Below are 23,272 nucleotides of genomic sequence, written 5' to 3' on the forward strand. Positions count from 1 at the left end.
ACATACTTATAAGGATGTTTATATATAATTATAAGGATGTTTATATATAATTATAAGTATGTTCATATATACTTACAAGGATGTTTATATATAATTATAAGGATGTTCATATATGATTATAAGGATGTTTATATACATATACAAGGATGATTACTTATTATTGATGATGGCCTAACTGTTGTAATCTGTTTTATTTTTAAAACTCTTGGAATAATTATGACTATTATTATTTTAGATGTCAATTATTAAAACTTGAACTCACTCAGCTCAAGCTGACTTTGTGTGCATGTTAGTGTGAGTTTCAAGTTAGAAAGAGTATGCGTTTCCGCTTGGACGTGCACGAGGCTACTTGGACGGTGGAGGGCTTACTTAGTCAGAAGTTTTAATGATGAATACTTTTCTTTTAAAGTTTTATTAAATACATTGAAGTTTGGTTTTGGGCATAATTCCCGGGTTTTGGGAACTTGTTTGAATAATTATGATTTTCCGATGAATTATACTCTGAAATGGTTTTTGAAATGAAATGAATTTTTTTGAGTTTAAGAATTTTGTAAGTTTCGTGTATGATCACCAACTGTAGGATTCTCGGGATTCGGGGTCTTACAATTCGTTTTTAATATATATATATATATATTTGGATTTTAATTTTATTTGTTATAAGAAAGTTAATAATTAATATACTTGAGGTTTAATGATAAATGGTTTCACAAATAAGTTATAATCCGGTTTAAAAGCTATATGGGTTTGGTGATACCCATTACCTGTTTATTTTCTTTATTATAAAATTGTTTCATAATTATAAATAATATCTTTTTTTAAATAAAATAGGATATTAATTTTTAGTATATCCCTATTTTATAGGATTTTCATATCAAATATTTGATGAGATTAATTTTTAATATAATGAGATGTTATAACCCATTTAAGAACTATCTGAGTTTGGTGAGACCTTTACCCATGAATTCGGGTCAAATGCGTGAGAAACCTTCATTTACAAATAAAGCAATCTGATGGCTTGAGAGAATGGTTGTTTTACATTTTTCGTTTTTTAATATTTATTTTTTGGATTTTAATTTTCTTTATTGTAAGAAATTTAATAAGATATTTAGGGTTTGATGATGAAAGGGTTTCATAAATAAATTATATGTTATAACCCGTTTAAAAGCTATCTGGATTTGGTGATCCACAACCTGCTTATGTTTTTTACTATAAAATTGCTTATTAATTATAAATAATATCTTTTTCTTTTTAAATTGGATATTAAATTTTAGTATATCCCTATTTTATAGGATTTTCATATCAAATAATTGTTAAGGTTAATTTTTAATTTAATGAGATGTTATAACCTGTTTAAGAGCTATCTGGTTTTGTTAAGACCCATAACCATGAATTTGAGTTAAATCAATGAGAGGCCTCCATTTAAAAATCAAGCAATCTGGTGGCTTCCATAAAAGGAGGGAGCAACCACATCACCACACGTAGGATTTTAGGGGTTTCATTTATATATATATATATATTATATATTATTATGTTCTCTTAATATTACTTTTATATTTATATATGATATTAGATTGCATCGAATGCTTCATTTAAACAACTTATTTATTAATGAGTCGTTTTATTATTTACTTACTCGTCTACTAATATTTGAAATATAAATCACAAATATTTTATTTTTATCTATAAAAGAGATGTTACAGCTTTGGTTTTCGAAAATCTATATTTTCGGTTGCTAAGATTTGAGATGGGGTTTTCGACAATGGTGTCCCTTCCTTCTGCTTATATCGCAGTTCTAGTCATTTTCTTTTTCTTCTACTGACGGCCTTTTCGCGGTAGGTACTTGTAACACCCCGACTTAAGCGGAAACGCCCGAGTGTGACGTACAGATTGTTCAAACACGCGTGACACTATTAAGTGACAATAATATCATTAATTCGTTTAAAACCAAGTACACGAGTTCAAGTAAACAAATACAACCAATTCAAGGATAGACATTTATTACAATTTATTGATTATTTTTGATAACCTAAAAACTAGTGTCTTCCTTTATGTCATCCTCTAATCACCGCACCTGTAGCATACATATAAAATAAAGTCAACTACAAGTAGTTGGTGAGAATCAACACAGTTTGTCATAATACATAAAAAGAATACAATTCGGATAATAGCACAACTCACACAAGTAGTTGGTAAAGTCCTTTCCAATTGGTAACAACCAACGTACTCGGGATATCGCACAACGCACGCAAGGTCCTTTCTAGTTGAGGCCGATCAACATACTCAGATAGCACAGCGCACATAAGGTCCTTTCAAGTTGGGGACAACCAACGTACTCAGATAATAGCACAACGCACATAAGCAAGTAAACACAAGTCCATAATACGAATTGTAGTTTGAATAAGTAATAATAGAAATCTTTTAAATAGGATATGCATACTACCCCCAAAATGTAAAACATTTAAAAAGGGGGTGTAAGAAACTCATATTTGCAATTGAAGCGAAAAGACTAAGAATAAATGAATGCGTCAAGAAACCCAAAGCAAACGATCCAACCGAACTTCAACAAAAATAAATACTAACTTTAACGACTAAATGAACGATAATATTAGGGTTGAATATTGCATAAATTTATTTATGACTTAATTGGTATTTTATTGTTATTTCTTCTAATTTTAAGGCTTGAGTAACATAAAATTTATGCACGTTTTATGAGGGTTTGGTTAATATAATAAAGAGTAAACTGCGGTTTTCGTCTCTGTGGTTTGTCCAAATCTTCGGTTTTAGTCCAATAGTTTCAAATTTGCTATTTTCGTCCCTGTGGTTTCATTTCACTTGAAATTAAACCCGAGCACACTAACCCCGTTAAGTTTGGCCGTTCACATAAGGGGTAGTTTTGTCCTTTTTTTCTCCCCAAATAAACCCCAACATTAATTCGCAAGCCCCCTCACGTGAGAGGGCTGGGTGTATTTGAGAAAAAAGGACAAAAATGCCCCAGACATGAGGGGCACACTGATGGGTTTAACGGCCAGACTTAACGGGGTTAGTGAGATCGGGTTTAATTGCAAGTAAAATGAAACCAAAGGGACAAAAATAGCAAATTTGAAACTATTGGACTAAAACCGCAGATTTGGACAAACCACAGGGACGAAAACCACAGTTTACTCTATAATAAAATAAAATACTTTAACGAAGAGGTTACGAAGTTTGCATATTTGAAGGTCTTGAATTAATTGTTACAATTTTATATTCAATAGTTTAACGAAGTGATTTTAATAAACTAATGTTTATGTCTAATATTAACAACGATTTTTAGTTTAGGTTTACAAAAGCGAAAGTTCGATTTTTAAGTGCAAGATGGTAAATTATATTTTATATTTAATTTATAAAATTTTTATTTAGTTTAAAAGTAATTTTATAGATTTATTATGGTTTTTAAATGATTAAACTAATTAATAAAGGTAATTGAATTTAAAGAAAACTGTTATAAAAAAAATGTTGTCTAACCCGGGTTTCGATCCCGGGTCTCCACTCTCCACATTACAAGTTTTAAGGGTTACGAACTGCTCTAGATGATACATTCGTTAAGGATATATGTTTTAATTTTTAAAGTATACTAACTGATGAAATGCTATATTATTAATTATTGAATAACAAAAATAAAACATGCAAAATACTGACCCGGGGTTTTGAACTTGGGTCTTGCTATTCATACGCACATAATCTAACCAGTTGATCTATGGAGGAATTCAGTTTATTTGTAAAAAACATTAATTATAAAAAAACAATGGATTCATCATCTTCATTTAGAAAACCCTAGTTTCAATCACCATAACTGGACAATTTGTTTAAATTACAATAGGGGTTTTGATTATTGAACGAAAACTATTACAATACATGTTTTAATTACCTGTTAACGTGATGTTTTGATAGAGAAAGAGACCTCGCCGGAAAATAACTTCAACACTCGGATTCGGACTGATTTAGAGTATTTTAGGGTGAGTGAGGTTTGTGAACAAGTTTAGTTTTCGATTAGGCTCCTATTTATACTAGTTAAGGGGAGCGTATCGACGTTAATTGCAATAATTTCGATTACGTAATTTCTGGCGGTATTTACTGACGTGAATCACGGTTCTAAGACGTTAATACGAAATTAATTAGTTGATTACAGTATAAAATCAACGAAAAAATTCGTTATTAAAGTTAAATGGGAAAAAATGCATGTGATACGGCTTGAAAGAGGGTCGCCGGAGCCGCCGCGGCTTCGCCGGGAAACCGGGATTGGGTGGGGAGGTTTGGGATATTTTAATTAATATAATATATTTTAAATTCATATTTACACTTTTAGTCCCTAAGGTTTATAGATACTTTTAAACTTAAGTTATATTATAAATTACAAAATTTGTCCATGAACTATTAATGTTATCAAAATAGATTTAATAATTATGTTCTTTAGATATGTCAGATTTTACTCCGAAAAGTTCGTTTAATAATAAAACTCAGGATTTTAAAAATAAATTGAAGGTATGAATAAATGCACGAACATTGAATATCAAACGTCTGGAAAACTTTTTTAATGATAGACAATAATACATCAGAACGACCCAACGGGTTGGGTTAACGAATACAAATACAAACCGAAAAAAACGACGAATGTCACAGTACTAAGACTCCCGCTGGTGGTTGGATTCTGGACCATATCGACCAGTTGCCTTTTTGTTTCCTCTGTATCCTTTGGGCTCGTTTTTTGTTTCCTTCCGCGAGTAATCGTGTCTGCCCAAGGATTCCTCAGTGGCTGGGTAGACCTTGGCTGCTGTCATGATGGCATCCCATGATTGGGGCATTCCGTCTTGGGTGGAAAAGAAACGGATGAGATCGTCACTCCTTACCCATTGGCGGAAACCAGCTCGCGTCGTGTCTTCACTTACCCCTCCTATCATATGACCTTCCTTGTTATACCGCGTGATGAAATCTTCAATAGACTCATTGTCTCTATGGAATACTGTAAGTATATCTACATGATCACGCTTGTGTCTTTGCTGTTGACTGAAGTGCTGGGAGAATTTCGTGGTTAAATCTTCAAAACCTGTGATTTGGCCTTCGAGAAGCCTTTCGAATCATTCACTAGCAGCACCGTGGAGGGTCAAAGCGAACATGTGACACCACACTAGAAGTGTCCAGCTTGCGAACCCTCCCGCTGCTATTAAGCTTTGCAAGTGGTCTTTTAGGTCTGTCATCCCATCATATTTCCATATTGAAGATGGTAACTTTGAATTCGAGAGTGGCGGGGCTTCCTGATTCGTTGAACAAACTTTGACTTTCTCATGAAGGCCTTTGTCCGATACGGTTTAGTGAAGTCAACATCCGTGCCAAGGTAGTAGCTCAAGTGTTTATTTCCCCAATTCTGGCTTTTTGGGCCAGGGCTATTCCCATCGCTCTTGCTTGGTTCAATTAAACTCTTTTCTTGGAAGTTTCGATCTTTCGCGGGTGTGTCTTTTGTTCGAGCTACATGACTCTGGCAGGGGGCTGGCCTTGGCTCCTGGCAAGGCTTCTACCTTGGCCTTTTGACTGGTCCCGTGACTGGTAGGTATTCGTTCGTTTGGCGCCGGGGTCGCGGGTCTTCTTCTGAAGAGGAATTATTTTGCTCATTCCATGGGTATATCAACGTTCTTGGCATCACGCGACCCACTTGCCTTCTCAATTGTTTCGCCAACCTTTTCTCGTACTCAGCACTAATCCTTTATTGTTCTCTTTTTAACCACATCGCTGGGTCTTCATCAGGGTCTGCCGTTACCGCGGAACCTTTTTGGTGAGAGGACCTTGCTTCTGCAAACCTGAAGGACAGGGTTTGTTGTGGTTGTTCTACGTCAATGTAATCTTCATTGTTTCGGCTAAACAATTTATTCGCCTGTCCTTTCCTTCCAAGGACCCATCTTGGTTGTGTTCTGCATGGTTGGACGACGGAGGTGTGGACGAAGGAGGCCGACTTGACCTCATAACGATCTTTTGAGATTCTACTGCTGTTCTAACCGACGGATGGCGCCAATGAAGAACCACTAAGTTAACCCTTGGTAGGCTTAACCTAATATCTCGATCTATAATTTATTAATACTCATCTAACCCTGGGTAGGCTTGGCTTAATATTCTCCTGTAACGATTGTCGAGTGACTGTTATGCGACTGTGAGCTGGTTATGAGAAGGGAAATCAGGGGGGGTCTTCTCGTAACCACCCTCCGGTGTGAATCAGTGCGGTAATTGATCAATGAATTCTTAGAGAGAATAAGATTGTGGATCCTTTACCGTTGGTTCTCTTCTAGTGTTTATAGCCGAAGTGAGGGGAGGGGGGGGGGAGAGAAGGGCATGATGACAATCCCTGATTGGTTGGACAGCTAGCGTACGGAGGTCTTTGTCGCAAGTAGGTACAACGCTAGCCTTTTCTGATTGAGCCATCATGTCGTCGACATTATAGGGATCCTGACCTATGACTAGCCTTTCCTTTCCTTGTCACATGTTATCCTATCATTTAGCACAACGTACCTTCCGTTGGACTCTTTGGGTTGTTAAGGATTAAGTAACTCTTCCGCAGAGGATATATCTATCTTTTAGGAAGATATTCCGCGTATGTGGATGATTGTCAGCCTTGGTGGAAGTATCTCTTCCACGGAAAGTATACCTTCTCAGCAGGAGTTCTTCCGTGTGTGCAGAGCAGGGCCGGCCCGTATTTATAAGCAACTCAAGCTAGGGCTTTGGGCCTCCACATTTTTTGGGCCTCAATTTATATATAAAAAAACTATGTCATTTATATATAATTATTAAGTTGATGAACTTCATAAATAATGTTGCTGTATCATGGCGGCGAAATGCAATGGGGTATTCTGTTTAACCTGGGATCGAGTCTCATCTCACCCACAGATTTTGGTTTTTGATCTTATTCAAATTAAAGCATTCATTCTATAATAATTTCTAGCATTTCAAGTGCATTTTATTTTGTAGGGCCAATATTCTATATTGTTTTTAGGATTGTGTATGCCGTTCTAGTTTGCTTTTAGTCGGTGTATTACGTACTCGGTACATTTATTTTGTAAGTTTATTATGTAAACTTTGGAGAAATGGGGACTCTATATAAGGGACACTTTACCCATTTCTCCTCAACTATTTTCACAACTTCAAGACAAACAACTTTTGGAAATAAAACTCTCTCCACCCACTTCTCCCTTTTTCTCTCTTTTTCTTTAGCAAACTAAGATCCGAGATCCGAGTGTCGTTGGTGATTTTCGCTAACCAACAACACGGATTGATCCAAGTCAAGTTGTGAGATCCATCTAGAGGACCTACAAGTGGTATCAGAGCTTACGGCTCGACTTTTTGTGGTTTTCGGGTCAAACTTTTTGGGTTTTGATTTTAGTTTTTGGTGGATTTGAGGTTGATTTCGTGTTACTCACCTCTTTTGGAGTCCCTTACACCTTGGAAATACACAAAAATCACCAAATCTAAGTTTTTAGTGTTTTAAGTTTTAGTGTCCGAGCTCAGATTTGGTTTAAAAACTCAGATCTAGGCCGATTTATTGATTTTTAGACTAAAGTCTTTTTGACTTTTTGGAAGTTTAGGTGTTATATTCTCAAAAAACAAAAAAAAATCGCATCGGGTATTGTAGCAGTCGCTTCCGAGGTACTGTAGCAATCGCATCGCCGATGTACTGTAGCAATCGCTTCGCACGGGTACCGTAGCAAATCGTTTCGCTCACACGGGGGTACTGTAGCAATCGTTTCGTTTCGCACGGTACTGTAGCAATCGCTTCGCATCGGGTACTGTAGCAACTCATGCGAAACACTGTAGCAACTCATGCGAAACACTGTAGCCACTTGGCACTGTAGCAACTCGGTACTGTAGAAAAAAAAACTTAAAATTTTTTTTCTCTTTAAAAAAAAACTAACCGAGTTATAAAAATAAAAAAAATGTCTTACGAACCTGAACTTAGAGGAAATTTGGATATGGGAGAAAGCCAAAAGAAAATATTAAAGGAGAATTAAACATGTTTATACATATTAAAGGAGAATTGGTTGCCTCTCTCATCAACTGATTTGAGTCAGTCGTCTCCAAAATGAGTAATGTCGGTATCATCAATGGTTTGTTTGAGATCAACATGAAGTTGTTGAATTCACTACCTTACACATGGAACATCAATGTGGTTACCATCAAAAGAACCACAAACCTGTATACCATGACACTCTCAGAGTTGGCTTCTACCATAAAGTCTTTTGAAATAATGGAAGATAAGCTCAAAATGAACAATCAGTCCAAAGAAAATAAAGTTGGGACAAGTAATAAACTTGGGACAAGTGCTGCCGGTAAAAGCAGTCATGCATGTCCTATCATTCCCGACACATCACCAGCTGATGAGGTAAATCACAATCTTTGTTCTCAATCATGCATCAACAAAGTCACATGCTATAGATATCATCAAGACGAAGTTTTGAAAGAAAATGCAAAACTTCATTAGTTAAATGCTGAATATGTAAAAGCTGACAAGATCTACGTTGAAAAGATTAAAACTCACCATGATGATGTGGCAAATCTTAAACTTAAGATTTTTATAAAGGTGCATGATGTTATCTATTATAAAAATATAATTTTTGAACTAAAAGAGGAAATTGAGAATTTGAAACTTGATGCTTCTGACAAAAGGGAAAAGGAAAAGAGAGTTGAAAGATTTGAAGCATTATCTGAGAAATTAGATGATCTTATTGGAGCCCAGAGAAGTACCAAAGTTAAAGCGGTGCTAGGATATGATTATTCAACGGTACCTCTACAGATGAATGATAATTACACGAGCTTGCCCCACTTTAGCGATAATACTTTTCCAGACGAGGAAATGGAACACGGGGTTGGTAGAATACCAAAGCCTGTGAAATTTGTTCCTGCTGCCTCTCAAACTGCTGCTCCAGTCCCATCATCTTATAAATCTGACATCAATATGTCTTGTGTAGCAGGTGATATAAATGGTGGTGAATGTGGGACGGTTAACCTGGGTTGTAAGCTAAAAAAAAGTTAGAACCACGTTTTGAATCATGTGTGGGTCTAACCAAAACTATTAACAACCCAGTTTATAATAAAGTTTGTGAATCCATGTTGGGTAGTTTAAAGTCAAGGTCAAATTATGTATTTTGTGAAAATTCAAGTGATGATAGTTGTACAAACGTTTGCAATGAAAATGAATGTTCTTCTTCTGACTCAGATTATGAAACCGTTTGTGACGAAACTTTTGTTGAAAAATGTGTCAACGAAAGTAGGCCTGTTGAGGTGAACATATCAAGTTGTTCATCATCAAGTTGTGAGACTGAAGATAATTCAAGTAAAAGCAAAGTTTTTGAAAATGAAAAGACAAGTACTTCGTGTAAATATGTTCCGCCAAATAAACGATCATTTTCTCAAACAACCAATCAATTTAGAAATCCTCAGCCATACAACTTTTGTGACAACAACTACTATGGTCATTATCAACAAAATTTTGTTGATCCATATTACACAAATGTGTTTTATAATCATGTTTCTTTCCAAGGATCACCTTTCCCACCACACCAACCACATTATAGTTCAAATGAGTTCTTTGGCACTCCCAGGAGAAAGTGTTGTTTTGTGTGTGGTCACTCTTCTCACCTTGCAAGACATTGTAAGCACTGGTTCAAGCAACAACTTGATATTCAAAGGTGGCTTAGTGAGTCCCCAAAAGGAGCTTTTAGTAGCCCTGATTCAAGAACTGATCAAGCTGATAGTGAACCCAGTGAAATGGATGTGAGATCCAAAGTAAATAAAGTAAAACACAAAAAGAAACCTTTTTGGAAACCCAAGAACGATAAAATCAAAAAGGATCCTAAGACTGTAAAGTCTGAGGATTCACCAAAAACAGTTTCAAAATCAAGAAAAGAAAATTCCAAAATTTCCAAAACCAATGAACAAGTTTTTACTTAGATTCCTAAGGACTGTTCTTCATCAAGTGAGGATCCAACAAGAAATAAATGGTTTTCAGGAAATAAAATCAAGTTTGGTCGATTTACGGTTGACCTTCCCGAGACAAAAGTATCCCGAGAACCCATGTCTATTTGAACGCTTATTGCATGCAGGGTCAATCAAGGAGGACTATCAATAGTATTAGGTACTTAGATAGTGATTGCACCCGGCATATGATGGGAGACGAACCCTTGCTATTTGATGCTAAACCATTTGATGGTGGATTCGAGTCTTTCATAAGCGACATGGGAGGACAAACTGCATGGAAGGGAAGCCTTGTTTAAATGGTTTAACAACAACTTTTCGAGCGTTTCTCAAACCAACCTCGTCCAACTGCTTCTCTCAAGTGATGGATCCAGTATTAGCTGTTGGATCTCGGTTTGAATCTCTTCAACTTTGTTATACAATGTGATAATGCATGCTTAAGATAGTCTATCTGACAACAACTTTGCTGACCTTTTCACTAAAGCCATCGATAATGCCCGGTTTGAATTTCTGGTCGAATCGTTCGGCATGATCAATTTTGATTAAAACAACCTATCTATCCTTTTGTTTTAAAATTGTAAATATTTTTCAAATATGTCACAATTTTAGAGGGAGAAAATGAGTTAAGTTTAACTCACCAAAAATATTTTCAATTCATCTTAAGAAAAGCAAAAACAAACATTTGATTTACCAAAAAGATTTTATATTACTTTTAAGAAAATCTAAAAGGAATTGTCCCGTTTAGAGGGAGCTCCTACTTAGAGGGAGTCGGATAATTAAAATTTTCAAATTTTGAGAAATTGATCCGACCATTGGAAAATGATAGTACATTGATATGCAATGATCCTAGCGTATGAAAAGAGTATATCAAAAGTCTACAAAATCACTCATAGATGTGTAGATAGGCTTGACAAACAAGTAAGTGTCAGGTGATATAAACCTAAATTCCTGCCGGTACTAGTGGATATACGATTATGAAGCGGCTGCATGATTCCGTGAAGTCATATTCATGAAGGCAAAAATGCAATTATACATGTCATACCAAGCCTCTCTTTACCTGATCATAGTTGTCTTATGAAATATGTGTCAATTTTTAATTTTTCTTTGAGTCAAGAAAAAGAAAAGAAAAAGAAAAATAGTCAAGAAAAGAAAAAGAAAAAGAAAAACAGAAAAACAAAAGAAAAATCAAGAAAAAGAGTCGAAAAAGAGTCTATCTTAGGATTTTAACTTCTGCTTTATTTCTTCATTTATTTTGATTCAAGCCTTGGACTTTCTCTGTTTGTAGTCATACAAGACCTGATTGTTAAGGCCCTGAATCTTCTGCTTTCTTTTAATCTTTCTAGATTGAGTCAAGTGTGCAAAAATAAAGCATAAAGTGTCAAGTATGTTAATAAGAGTATTGTGATTAAATAAGAAAGGTTTAAGTCAAGTTGAGGTGATATGTCAACACAAAGTAAGCCCGAGATATGATGGAATCAGTAACATGTCTGATTAAGTGGGGACCACATAAGCACCGTGCCTAATTGTACTTTAAACGTATCACTTTGGCATCAAAACACTTGTCAGGTCAAACAAATGGACGATATCTACAGTCGGTGATGAAATTGTGACATAATAATATCAAAATGGAAACGTGATCTAGGGCTTTACAAATCAATATGATTTCATGTTGTGATCTTTCTCACAAAAATATTAAAATCGTTAGAAAATTCTGTAAATATTATTGATATATAATATTAATTTCATCTTTACATCTATCTTTTTTGTTTATTTTGATTTTGTTTTATTTTAGTTTCAACTTCAAAATGTTATGTATATATTTTCGTTATTTTTAAAATATATGAAAGTGCCAAAAAGATTTTAAATTTTTATTATGTTCGTACATTTTTGTTAAACTTTGTTTCATTTAAAATCATATGTTTTGTTGTCAAGGTCGTTCATGCAAAGTTCGCTGGAAATCTGGGACTTAAACAAATCATTTACAGGTTGAGGGACTGAAATTGGGAGGGCCTATGAACGATTTCTTCTTGACCCTCGAAAGGGTTTGTGAACGAATCTTATCGTTCTAAGTTGTGTGCAGCTATACATGGACAGGTAGATCAAGATCAAATCTGCTTGAAGTTGCAGATGCTGAAGCGGAAAGAAAATGAGAACGTGAAAGCTGGTGGTTGAAGCTAAAAATGAACTGATTGCATTCAAAGACAAGGAAAGAAACCAGTCGGCACAAGAAAGTCAACAAAAGAAATTAGATGTCGAGCCTCCCGCATCTGATGTTTCTAAAATTTGCTGTTGCCGATCATCCTAGAAAATAAGATTGAAGTTCAAGTCTACAAGACTGGAAAATAAAGATTTGTTCAAGATCCAATCTCGTTCAAGACCCTGGATCAAGACAAGTACTAAGTTTCAAGAAATAAAGACGAAGCAAAGAACTTGACGAAGGTTTCTTGACATACTCAATCCTAGAGGGAGATTGTATGGCCAATATTCTATATTGTTTTTAGGATTGTGTATGTCGTTCTAGCTTGCTTTTAGTCGGTGTATTACGTACTCGGTACATTTATTTTGTAAGTTTATTATGTAAACTTTGGAGAAATGGGAACCCTATATAAGAGATACTTTACCCATTTCTCCACAACTTTTTTCACAACTTCAAGACAAACAACTTTTGGAAATAAAACTCTCTCCACCCACTTCTCCCTTTTTCTCTCTTTTTCTTTAACAAACTAAGATCCGAGATCCGAGTGTCGTTGGTGATTTTCGCTAACCAACAACACGGATTGATCCGAGTCAAGTTGTGAGATCCATCTAGAGGACCTACACATTTATCTTAAAATGAAGATTAATATATCAATTTAATAACCAGAATATATACATTTGTATTCAGTCGTAGCAAAAGTGTAGCAAAAGTGTAGCAAAAGTTTGGAAGATTAAAATCAAACTTTGCGCCCATTTTCCTTTTCTTAAATTATGATGATATGCGGTCATTATAATTGTAAACGTCCATGTTAAAATATGTTTTGAGTGTGTGCTATTGTCCACAAGATGTTTTTTAACATATCTAATCAAGTAAATTTCATGTCGTGTTTTAAAAACATTTGCAACCTGGTTGATTTTGTTTATCATACACATCTAATACTGTCATGTAATATTTTATGTTATAAAACAAAGCCTCTAAATAGAAAGGGGAGTATTTTAGTTTTATATCTAACTTATTCATTTAAATAATAGTGAAACCAAAAGGAATAACATATAGAAGAGTATGAATCAACAAAAAAATTATAAAGGCTTCGGATTTTTTATTTGCTTTGGGCCACCAAAATGGTGGGTTTCCTTTCCATTGTAGTATCATATGGGTTATTTGATACCTTACCTCCATAGTAATAGTTACAAGTTAATATGAATTTAAAATTGGAATCGCGTCCTTTTCGTGATAATTAGGTGAGTTTCGTAAATCAGAATCCACCAAACTTGGTCGAGTTTCCGAGTCCAGCCCATTCAAAACTAACACTCGCATTCTCTATTTGTTTTTACAACCATATAATAAGTCTATAAAATTATACAGAATTAATATTTCAGTTATTATTATGATTTACGAGAGAATAATAAACAAAATAATAATAATAAAAAAGGATAGCTGATAAGTTTGAAATTTGAAAAATGGATATATTAGTAAGAAAAGAAGCAATAGCATGAGAGTCATGGTATGCTAAGGTACTATTTATAGCCATGCAAACTTATAATAATTAAACTACAAAAACTCATAGGAGGATAAGCATATGCTCTCTATCTCTCGCATGTATATAGATAGATAGATACATAATAAAAACTCAATTAGTGATTATTAATTATTAGAAGTTTTTGATAGATACATATACATACATCGAGACTTTAATTCTTCCTCAATCGCTCCAGTTTCAAAGATGACGATGGATAACATGCAGATTCGTACTATCGTCGGCATCATTGGTACGTCATTAGTTTTCACGATCCGTTTCATATTAATCATCATCATATGATCATTCAATATTCATCATTAATTTGTGATGATTTTGATTATCAATTTATCAAACGTCATTCTTTAATTAGGCGTACGTACGTCTATATATGATTCGGTTCGGTTACGTTAGGTTAGGTTTAATCAGTATGAGTGATGATGATTTCTACTGATTACGAGCTGGAGTGAATCATGATCTTGCTGTTGCTGTTATGTTTTTGTTAATCTGTTGTTAGGTATTTAAACTTCTGTTAGGTTAGGTTAGGGTTAATTTGTAGGTTTTTTTTCATAATTTTTGTTTTAAATAAAAGAATCCAATTACAATATAGAGGCAGGTAAGCGGGTAACAAGCTGTGCCGCTACCCCCGGCAAAACCGATCCTACCGAAAACGTTTTCGTTCTTGTTGAGTTACTTACTGTGCACGACCTGCTAGATGATTTGTAGATGAATTAATTAATTGAAGCATTCAATTCTAGCTAGCTAGATGATTGTGAATATATTCTGATTTCGTTCTTAGTTGATGTGTAATTAGGTCAACTTCTTAGTTAAGTCATCGAATCTTAATTAACGATGTGATCAATTCACTAGATGTATCAATTATGTATGTTAATGAACTGCATTCCTTAATCGTTAGATGCAAAATATCTAATTCACGACTTTCTCCTTGCAGGCAAAGTCATCTCGTTCTTTCTGTTCATCTCCCCAGTGTAACCTCCTTTTCCTTTTTTCATTCATTATATATGTATTCAGGGCTGGCCGTCGGCTGTGCGGGCTAGGCCACCAAACAGGGCCTAAAAGTTTTAGGGGGGCCCATGTTAAAAAAGTAAATTTGAAATATGTATTAGATAAATAAGAAAGCAAACGAATCTTAAATAAAATTGTTATTTGGCTTAGCTGGTTGATTCTCTTTGCGTTAATAATGGCTCAAGTTTAAGACTCAACTGCTATACTTTTCTTTGTTTTAATTAATTGTTGCTTTCGTTGCCCATCTTACTTTTTTTTATTTCTTTGATTTTTATAAAATCAAACTAATTCTTTGATAGCCGGCCAATATTAGATGTGCATTCACGTTAACTACTTTGTTATATTACGATTTTTTATATGTTTTTTTTAAACAAAGGCATAACTAAATTTAAAACTCAACCAAAATTATAAATAAAAGCCTATTTAACTTCGGATAATTTAAAGATTTAAACATGTATTTCTGTTTTTAAAAAAGATTTAAGCATGTATTTCTATTTTAGCCTAAATAGATTGATTAGGGACATCTTTTGGTTTTTTTTTAAAACTATATTTAGGGCCCACTATTTTTAATCGCACAGGGCCCTCGAGATCACTCGCATTTTCAGAGACACCCCTGTATGTGTTATTAAGTTAATGATATTTATTTTATAAACCTGCAGGCCTACAATTTGGAGAATCTTTAGGAAGAAATCAGTAGAGGAGTTTTCTCCAGACCCTTACATATTTTGTGTTTTAAACTGCTTGCTATGGATCTTCTATGGTTTACCCTTCAATCATCCCAACAGTACACTTGTGATCACTATTAATGGCACTGGTCTAGTGTTGGAGCTCATATATCTCATCGTGTTCCTCACATATGGCAATAATAAAGTCAGAGTATGCACTTGCTTCATAATATCTAATTAACTGTCATATGTTTTCCGCCCTGTTCGCATTAGCTAGATATCTAATTTGCCTTCAATCTGCAGAAATACATCACCTTACTATTAGTTGCAGAAGTTATTGTTGTTGGAGCTATCGCGGGTGCTGATTTAATATGGTTCCACACTCATAAAGCGCGCTCCACTTTCGTGGGTTCGTTTTGTGTGGTGTGTGGTATCTTCATGTACGGGGCGCCTTTAACTATCATGGTTAGCATCAAACATTCAAACTTACCTTCTTCATGTATTTATCCATATATTTATTTACATTATTACTAACTGGTTTCATGTTTCTTTATGATAATTAATTAACAGTGGAAAGTGATCAAAACAAAGAGCGTTGAGTTCATGCCACTCCCGCTTTCAGTGGCTGCGTTCTTGAACGGCTGCTGCTGGACGGCATATGCTCTACTCAAATTTGATTTAGCTATTCTGGTAATTATTAAAGCATAATATTCAATAATGTTAATTATCACTTTATGTTAACCAATTGTTTTGGCTTACTATTGTAGATTGCAAATGAACCGGCGCAGTTCTTGGGTTGATACAGCTTGTTTTGTATGCGTGTTTTTGGAAGACAACTCCAAAGAAGAGCAGAACTCCGCCTGCTAATGGTGGTGGCGGTGAGGTGCAGCTCCAGAATGTATAGAAGTTTATATTTTCTGGTACAAATGTGGAATTAGATTTTCATAGTTTGGGTTTTACTTAGGTTTGAGATTCTGTCTAGTTTGTGGTTTTGGATTCTTGTTTTGGTTATTGGCATTTGAATTGGTTTTAGAGTTTTTTAGTTTCATGAGTATCAACTTTTGAGAGGATTTGGTGGGTATATAAATTTTGTGGGAATTTTTCTTTATGGTGGTGTTTAATGGTGTGGTTAACATATGATAATGATTGGATTTTTTGTGTTTTACTTTGTTATCAAGCGGGTAAATGAACAGGTTGGATTGGGTATATACTTTACCACGTAACACGCATTTTTATTATGAGATATCGAACACAAGACTTTTCTTTTGAAAAAAAAAAGTATAAGAAATTTTCCATCTCTTAACGGTTATCTCTTAACCATTCAGACTTAAGGCTAGCTTTTAACTATCATGAGGTTATGAACTATTAAGAGGTTGCCTCTTAATAACCATTAAGAAGCTACCAAACAGCCCCTTAGAATGATATGAAGTTTTTTCATAAATAAATATTTCAAAATTTTGATCTTGCAACTAGAAAATTATACTTTTAGAACCCACAAATAAAAACATAATTTACACCAAACATTGATTCTTGTAACCACAATCATAAAGTATTACACATTATTATTATTATTATTATTATTATTATTATTATTATTATTAATTTTTTTAGAAAAATGCCATAAAGTTTAAGAGATTTAATATAAGATCCAATACACAGATTATACAACTATATAAACATAAACATTTAAGAAAAAAGTATGTATATCTGCAGATAATTATACCATCAAACACCAAAGGATCTTGCAACATTTGTCCATTTTTGCTCAATCTTAAGGGCCTCTAGTCCGGTTGAAGCAGAAACATCCTTGTTGCTCTCCGGGTATCATTCCTCCACCCTTTGAAGTATCAATGGCCTCCAACATCGCCACCACCTTATCCATCTCCGGCCTCTTGTCTGGATTTGCATCCCAACATCTCTTCATAACACTTGCAAGTGAGTTAGGGCAGCAACGCGGTATCTCCGGCCTCAAATTCTGGAATTTCACAATGCCCATCATAACTATAAATAAAGGTAAAAACTTCAAAATGCCCATCATAACTATAAATAAAGTTAACCCATATTCCAGCTTCCACTATTGTTTTATCTTTAGCCCCACACCTGCTCAGCGTAAACTGTGATTTACCTTATCCCATTGGTTAATTAACAGGGCATTGATGGGTCCCATGAGTGTACTCATCCAAAAAAAGATGTTGATACACACATTGGGCTATTAATTCTTGTACTCGATAACTTGTTATATACTGTATATGTTTTGAACTCGCTTTTTGCACTTGAATAAAAGTTTAACTATTTTGCATACCTGACGGACCACTGCTGATGTGACTTCCGAAAAACTAAGATCTGGATAAGGCATGTCACAACAATATATTTCCCACAAACAAATCCCAAAGCTATAAACATCACATTTCCTGTTATATGCGCTTCCGTTAAGAACCTGCCTCCATGTTGATTGAAGAATAAACATATGGTTACAATGTATGATCTATAACAATTACATTATATATTAACTAAACATACTTCTGGTGCCATGTAACCAAGGGTTCCGGTCTCTCCTGTCATGTCATTTGGGTTTGATGCCTCTACACGAGCAACCCCGAAATCTGCAATCTTTAATGTCCGGTTCTTGTCCAAAAGCATATTTTCCGTCTTCACATCTCTGTGGACAATCTTCTTTGTATGAAGATAATTCAACCTGCAAAGGTGTTTTAAGTTTTAAAAATGTAACACTCATAATATTTTAAAGTTAAATATAAATATAAGGAGATGCACCCTCTAGCAAGATCAAGTGCTAGTTGCATGACAACTTTAAAAGCCAACTTCTTTCTTCGGTTTTTTATCAGAAAAGATTTCAAAGCGCCACCGGGAAGGTATTCCACTACCACGCAACAAGAGTTGCGTGGCACGCCGAAATGACCATGATCTCCTTGTATGTTTAGTTCTGGTGTGCCCATTGTAGCCCCTATGAACTACCATAACAAAAGGTGACACGTTAGAAAACAAACAACCTAAATTAATAGTTTTACCATGTTATTATGTGTTTCATGTTAATCATCCAAGTTTCTTTAATTCGCACATCATTTTGAGATAAATGCGTGACGATTACCTTGGTTACATTAGGATGGTCAAGTCTGTACCAAACGACGACTTCTTGTGTAAAGGCGGCTCTAAGTGAAGCTATTTCAGCATCTGTTCTGTGCCCTTCTTCACCCCAATCAAGAAGTTTAACTGAAGATAATTAACAAATTAACCTTAACCCATGAACATTCTTTTTCTACTACTAAATAAAATAACTAGATCTACTTTTTAAAAATATGGTTTTTCATTAACTTTGGACAAATCTATTTACTATTTAGTGAAGGCTACGCAACAAGTTACAAGCCAAGAAGTATCCAAAAATATAAATAAGATACTAGATATATAACCGATAACGATGCTTGAAGTTGTATGTTTGAAATGAAAAACTATATAACTCAGATACTGATGCTCAAGTTGGATACTTTTATTTATCAATTACATAGCCACATAATTGGATTGAAAATTATTGATTTGGTTCTTATTAAGCTTTTTGGAATTAGCACTTTAAGCATAATAGAAACTATGTGAATATATCCTTATTTTAGGTTCGTCTTTTATCATTTACAACTGGAGTATTTGTGTGGACCATATAAATGGGTTATAAAAGAGTAAATATTTTTATACGATTAAAGAATATAATTTACGAAATACTTACAAACATTTGTTTGTTAATTATATATTTAACTAGTTTTTATCCCCCCGTGTTACGGGTTGTTTTACATTATTCGTTTATAATATTCATATATTTTTAGATTTTAATTTATTTACTGTAAGAAAGTTAATAATATACTTAGGATTTAATGATAAAAGAGTTTCACAAATAAATGAGATGTTATAACCCGTTTAAAAGTTATTTGGGTTTGGTGAGACCCATGACCCGCTTAATTTTTAATATAAAATTGTTTCTTAATTATAACTAATATCTTTTTTTATGTCGGATATTTATTTTTATTATATCCCTATTTTATAGGATTTTCATATCAAATAATTGGTTAGATTGATTTTTAATTTAATGAGATGTTATAACCCGTTTAAGAGTTATCTGGGTTTGATACGACCCATACCCGTGAACTCAGGTCAAATGCATAAGATATATCCATTTACAAATAAAGCAATCTGGTGACTTAAGATAATTTATAGAGCAACCAGAGAGCTTTTAAAGGTTTCGTTTATATATAGACTAGGTTTTATCCCCCGTATTACGGGGGTTGTTTTACATTTCTTATTTTTTAATATTTATTTTTTAGATTTTAATTTTCTTTATTGTAAGAAAGTTAATAATATACTTAGAATTTGATGATTAAAAGGTTTCACAAATAAATAATATGTTATAACATGTTTAAAAGTTCTTCTAGATTTGGGGACCCATGACCCGCTTATTTTTTTACTGTAAAATTGTTTCTTAATTATAAATAATATCTTTTTTTTTTTGAAAAAACAAATATTAATTTTTAACATATCCCTATTTTATAGGATTAAGATTAATTTTTAATTTAATGAGCTGTTATAACCCGTTTAAGAGTTATCTGGGTTTTGTGAGACCCATACCCATGAATTCGGGTCAAATGCATGAGAAACTTTCAGCTACAAATAAAGCAATCTGGTGACTTGAGAGAATTTAGAGAGCAACCAGAGATCTTTTAAAGGTTTCTTTTATATATATTATAGACTAGATTTTATCCCTCGTATTACGGAGGTTGTTTTACATTATTCGTTTTAAATATATATATATATATGTGTGTGTGTGTGTGTGTGTGTGTGTGTGTGTATGTATGTATGTATATATATATATATATATATATATATATATATATATATATATATATGTATGTATGTATGTATTTGGATTTTAATTTTATTTATTGTAAGAAAATTAATAATTAATATACTTGAGTTTTGACGATTAAATGGTTTCACAAATAAATGATATATTATATTCTGGTTTAAAAGTTATCTGGGTTTGGTGATACTCATTACCCGTTTATTTTTTTTATTATAAAATTGTTTCTTAATTATAAATAATATATTTTTTTAAATAAAATAAGATATTAATTTTTAGTGTATCCCTATTTTATAGGATTTTCATATCAAATATTTTATGAGATTAATTTTTAATATAATGAGATGTTATAACCCGTTTATGAGCTATTTTGGTGTGACATTTACCCGTGAATTCGGGTCAAATGCGTGAGAAGCCTTCATTTTCAAATAAAGCAATCTGATAGCTTGAGAGAATGGTTGTTTTACATTTTTCGTTTTTTAATATTTATTTTTTGGATTTTAATTTTCTTTATTGTAAGAAAGTTAATAATATACTTAGGGTTTGATGATGAAAGGGTTTCATAAATAAATGATTTGTTATAACCTGTTTAAAAGCTATCTAGATTTGGTGACCCATAACCCGCTTATGTTTTCTACTATAAAATTGTTTATTAATTATAAATAATATCTTTTTCTTTTTAAATTGAATATTAAATTTTAGTATATCCCTATTTTATATGATTTTCATATCAAATAATTGGTAAGATTAATTTTAATTTAATGAAATGTTATAACCCGTTTAAAAGCTGTATGGTTTTGGTAAGACCCATACCCATAAATTTGGGTTAAATCAATGAGAGGTCTCAATTTAAAAATCAAACAATCTGGTGGCTTCCATAAAAGGAGGGAGTGACCACATCGCGACACATAGGATTTTAGGGGTTCCGTTTATATATATTATAGATATAGATTTAAGATAATAGTCATATTCATAGTGTTGATTAAAGTAACAGTTTATAGTTTATAATTATATAAAATATAAATAATAATAATACTTATACTAGTAACATTGACAATTATATAATTTACTTTTTATTATAAATTAAAAGAGTAAGTATATGATTTAGAAAAGCAACGTCCGTTTTGGGGATGAAAAGACATGCATCTTTTATTCTCCTTCACATATAATTCACATGTCAAGCTCAAAACACATCAAATACCCACTCAATTTGGGTAGAATTAAAAAGGTAACCTGCTTTAAAACAATAATAACTAAAGAGTCCAACTATGGATCACCTCCATCTCGTGACTTGCTACTAAAAGCATTCGCATTCACATTCACATTCACATTCACATTCACATTCACAACTTTAACCACTTAACCATATTCATTAACTTTGAATCCCTTTTTAAGTAATGCAACTCAAAAACAAATTAACATATTGGAAAACTATTTAAATTTTACACTTTTTACACGCACCTCAAAAATGGGTTGTACCGCTACAGATTAAATCCAATTTAAGTTGTAAATGAGTCGAGAAGTTTTTGAATACTCGAGATCAGTTCATTAACTTTAAATCTAGCACGTATAGGTTAAATGAAATCAATCTAAATTGAAGCTCACTTAATAAACAATCGTAAGTGTGAGTTTTATATACGAATCTCGGTTAGACTCCAAGCATAAATATTATTATATACACTTTGGATAAGAAACTAAATTTATATATATATATATACACAGCAATTATGCAAATAGTTTACATGAATTATTGATATGAAGAATATATACGGCGAGACTAGTGAAGCTCGACGAGTCAAGCTGAGATGAGCTTAGCTAAAACTCAACTCGTTAAGTTCTAAGTAAAATCTTTACGTAGATTTAATGAACACAAATTTAGTAATAAGTATCATAAAGATTGGGAACGAATACACACCTGCAACATCAAGACCATCATAAAAGCCACGATGAACAGTGCCAAAGGAGCCACGAGCTATAACGGATTTTATCACAAGCTTTGAAGGATCGATCTCCCAATCTTGCCTCTGGCGATTAACATTAGTATCAATCCTTAACCTAGAAATAGGATTAGTCCCATCTCCATGGTGATTATGATGATGATCATCATGTGGTTTTGGCAGATTATTATTGAAATTGATGCTGAGGTTGAGGCCGGTGCCCTTATCGAAGCTTCTTCCTCTTCTGGTAGTCGAGGCAGAAGAACTGAGATGCCTCTGCAACTGTTCGTCTAAGCTCTTGAGATCAATCTGGTCCGCTCTAAGAAATCCGTTCTTGATGTGGTCGTTGTTTCCCTCCATTTTTGTTTGTGAAGAGTACTGATTGTTATGCGAGCGATCCAAGAATAAGTCTTTTAAGGAAACGAAGGGTATGAGGAAGGGTAACAAATGCTTTCTTCTTTGAAGTTTTGCTCACACAAGGGTGTTTCCCCTAAAATATATGATACATGGAAAGATATATTTGCATGCACGTTTATGGGATGATGACACTTGTCAAAGTGTAGATTACCTCAATCAACTTAGGGATAGAAAATGTGACTGATTGGGATGGCCATCTTCGAAAATCTTTTAAAATTTTGGAGTCTGGACAAGTAAAAAAACGGGCCCCTAAAATCACTTTTTCAATCATGTAATAAATAATTTGACAATATTATCATTACCAATAAAGTTGTCTTTCAAAAACCCAAAACAAACAAATAATAATAAGCATGTTATTAAAAATGACTCATATAAAAAACAAATGAAAGTTATTTTCTATAAACAAAAAAAGAACGCTAGTTGTGAGAATTGAAGTTATGGCCTTTGTTTCCATAGTCTAGAACACTTTCAATTCAACCAAAAAGATAATTGGTAGGCATGTTAAACCAAAAATATATATATATATATATATAATTTTTTTTTTAACAATTATGGGCCTATTGGCAGAGTGCGCCTAGGCCAGTCGCCCTCCCCTTGAACCGGGCATGCTGATTGGTTCTTTTATAAAAGTTAGATAAATCCACAAACACCAAAGTGCATGTAGTG

General features: G+C 33.5%; 1 protein-coding gene and 1 pseudogene across 1 annotated transcript; one reads left to right on the forward strand and one right to left on the reverse strand.

Moving 5' to 3' along the window:
• The first annotated feature begins 13,910 nt into the window (after window positions 1-13,910).
• On the forward strand, window positions 13,911-16,298 carry LOC143577919 (bidirectional sugar transporter SWEET6b-like; annotated as a pseudogene).
• Window positions 16,299-17,106: 808 nt separating this feature from the next.
• LOC143577925 (serine/threonine-protein kinase 52-like) lies at window positions 17,107-22,572 on the reverse strand. Its single transcript, XM_077061637.1, has 6 exons — window positions 22,168-22,572; window positions 18,501-18,622; window positions 18,167-18,363; window positions 17,915-18,089; window positions 17,697-17,831; window positions 17,107-17,369 (listed from the first exon to the last, which is right to left on the reverse strand). Exons 1-6 carry the CDS (start codon window positions 22,547-22,549, stop codon window positions 17,166-17,168), a joined length of 1,215 nt encoding a protein of 404 aa, XP_076917752.1. The 5' UTR covers window positions 22,550-22,572; the 3' UTR covers window positions 17,107-17,165.
• Window positions 22,573-23,272: the final 700 nt, after the last annotated feature.

This window comes from Bidens hawaiensis, unplaced genomic scaffold, assembly GCF_021521415.1.
Source record: "Bidens hawaiensis isolate Kalapana, Puna unplaced genomic scaffold, B.hawaiensis_p1.1 tig00028938_1, whole genome shotgun sequence".
Classification (NCBI taxonomy): Eukaryota; Viridiplantae; Streptophyta; class Magnoliopsida; order Asterales; family Asteraceae; genus Bidens; species Bidens hawaiensis.